The following is a 2,883-nucleotide window of genomic DNA, read 5'->3' on the forward strand; positions in this document are numbered from 1 at the left end:
TATATATATATATATATATATAAATATAAAATTTTATGTTTTTAAAATTAATAGTTAACGTCAACGATTCATCCGCCCCTGTAGTGGAATGGGGAAGGGTGGAGTTAGGTATATTCGAAGTGACGAAAAGCTAGTTAGAGCAAATCACAATTAAAATTCGTGAGTGTCTGTATATTTTAGATAAATTGACTGCATCTTCTAACAACTCGATCTGACACAGGGAGGGCGGCGGGGGCGGCATGTGGGCTGCAAAGAGTGAAACTCTCATAACCGGTCATGTTAGAAACAAATCTCCTCTTTAAGAGAATACTAGTGTAGTGACCCGCGCGATGCGGCAGGTAAAAATGTTTTAATAAATACATATAAACGTAAAGAAGAAATAAAAAAATATAACCATATTGATTTAACAATATAAAAAATATATTAGAGACTTTTATAATTAAATTACAACTTACCAAAACACAATAAAAGAAATCGAAAAAAAGAAAGAACTATGGAAGAAGAAAAATTGTTACATAAATATCATGAAAAAACATTTGGAATATGCGACAAAAGGATAACAAATATTAAATGACACACTGAAGAACCTCAAATTCACATTTAGCTAATCAAATAAAGAGATTCATTTGTCCTATTCTCTTTTTTGGCCCTAATCATATTCCTCTTAAAAACCAATTATGAAGTGACCTACACATTAAAGTGGATAGATACTAATAAAGTAAAATTTTAAAAATAATATATTGTCAGTAAAGATAAAAATAAAATATATTCATTTTTATTAATTAAATAATCTTAAATATACAGATCAAGCCGAGAATAACTAAAAAAATATAATACGCCTAAAGTAACAAAAAGAATTATAAGAAAACTCTAAATTAAGCAAAATTTGAAATTTATATAGTACTTATATATTATTCACTTTCCAATTGCTCTTCATTTATGGGATACAAAATTTGGAGCTATCATATGTTGACTTGAAGTCAATGCTAGAGCCAAAAAAATAAGGGAAAAATACTATAAAATGAAATTTAAAAGGATAATAAATAGAGACCAAATAGGGCCGACTCAATGTACAAAACCCGACACAGATTATTTGATTTGACGTAAATGGAGAATAATATGTGGTTAGTCAAGGATCACAATACAGTCTCAGACGACAGTTAAAGTAATAGAATAAAGATTAAGACTTCCTACCTGCTGGGGATTGAGCATATAGTAGGAAAAAAAAATTATCTATTTTTATTGGTGCTCACTGAGAAATTTTGATCAATTTTAATATTTGATGGGCTAGCATTTGAATCCTTCAATCAACTTGTACAGAAGTACTTGAAAATATAGTCAAAATATACAGGTGGTACTACCACATCGCCATCTCAATTCCTAGAGAAGATGCAACAGGACTACTTGATAACACCAATACTTTTAAGTTCCTAGAATATAGTTCGTAAATTGGTTATAAAGATAATAAAATAACTTACAAATTACAAAGAAAATTATGGGATTATAAAGATTTTGCACTTATCTTGCATCTCCTCTTGTGTATAGAAAATCTAGATGAATACTAATGAAAAGTAGTGAAAATTATGTATAGAAGAAAAAAGTAGAAGACATTCATATCACCAAGAATCGCAACCACATCATTTATTTTTTTTTTCTGCCTCACTAAACTCTTTGAGGCATTATATTAAATAATTTTGAAGACACCGAACTTAACAATTAAACTATCAAAGAATGAAAAATAAAGAAATTTAAGCATCAGAAAGCTGCTGAGATAATTTGGAAGAGTGAGGAGGCAATACCTTTCTAAAATAATCAATCCTTTCAAGACCTTTCAGGCACTTTATTATTATCAATCTAATTGGTCTCATGCCTATGCCTATTTGAATTTTCACTCTAATTTTAAATTTGGTTTACGAAAAACCAATAATGCTCAAATTGGTCCATCTAGTAAGCATGAAATACAACTAGTCAAAAACAACCAAAAAGCAAATAATAGACCTTCTAAGACATTAAAAATTACAAAAATTTATCATACAAATGGTTGCATTCGCAACAACCAGATTTTGCCTAGTTGTACCCTCGTCACTGCCGTTGTAGTTGCCGCTACAGGTGACAAAAGAGGAAAAATTGAGTAGAGATGTCTGGATTTACCAACTGAAATAATAATCGTACATTAATTTAAAAGCAAACAATGCTTAAAAAAAAAAAAAAATACATGAATTGACAAAGAAAACTGGTAACTGAGGATAAAAATTGGCAAAATGGATTATTTATTGTGATTGAAAAAAATAGGGAAAGTAAGAGAGAGGTGTGTGACTTACAATGTCGATCTCATGTGGAAAAACCCAGTGGGAGAAGGAAATGAGCTTCAGATATGATGGCGAGGGCTCTAGCAAGCAGCGCACAGCAGTATTGTGATCATCAGCCATGGGGTCATGGCGGCACTCCTTCCCCTCATTCCCTGCAATCAGTAGAATTTTCCTACTGATGGCAGCTCACCGATAGGATTGGAGGCATTATGACGGCGATTGGTGAAGAGGACAAAGGAGTTGTATAAATAGATAGATTAGTTACACAAATTAAAGCATACAATAGGAAAATAAATAGGAAAAGAAGCAATATAATACAATCAGTAGTGTTGTTGACCTGCCCATGTATTTCTAAATGGATCCAGTTCCATTTATCAAATTTCTTCCGGTCCTTGCGTCTTCACCTAGAAATTAAAAATTTGTGCACTCTTTTTAGGCCAATATGAACTCAATCTCTTAGCAAAATCATCCACTACTTTGTATTTATCAACATAAAAGAATAAAAGTCTAGCTGAAGTAGAGATAAAAAAAAATGGTTAAAAATAACAAAGACATTAATTAACAATGCTTGAAG

General features: G+C 31.1%; 1 protein-coding gene across 1 annotated transcript in view; it reads right to left on the reverse strand.

Moving 5' to 3' along the window:
- LOC109707891 (probable 4-hydroxy-tetrahydrodipicolinate reductase 1, chloroplastic) overlaps positions 1–2,546 on the reverse strand; it is a 27,230-nt gene extending 24,684 nt beyond the window's left edge. Inside the window, exon 1 of the mRNA XM_020229419.1 lies at positions 2,322–2,546. Coding sequence (XP_020085008.1) covers positions 2,322–2,429 — 108 coding nt within the window. The 5' untranslated portion in view covers positions 2,430–2,546. The remainder of the gene's footprint in view (positions 1–2,321) is intronic.

This window comes from Ananas comosus, linkage group 3 (genome assembly GCF_001540865.1).
Source record: "Ananas comosus cultivar F153 linkage group 3, ASM154086v1, whole genome shotgun sequence".
NCBI lineage: Eukaryota > Viridiplantae > Streptophyta > Magnoliopsida > Poales > Bromeliaceae > Ananas > Ananas comosus.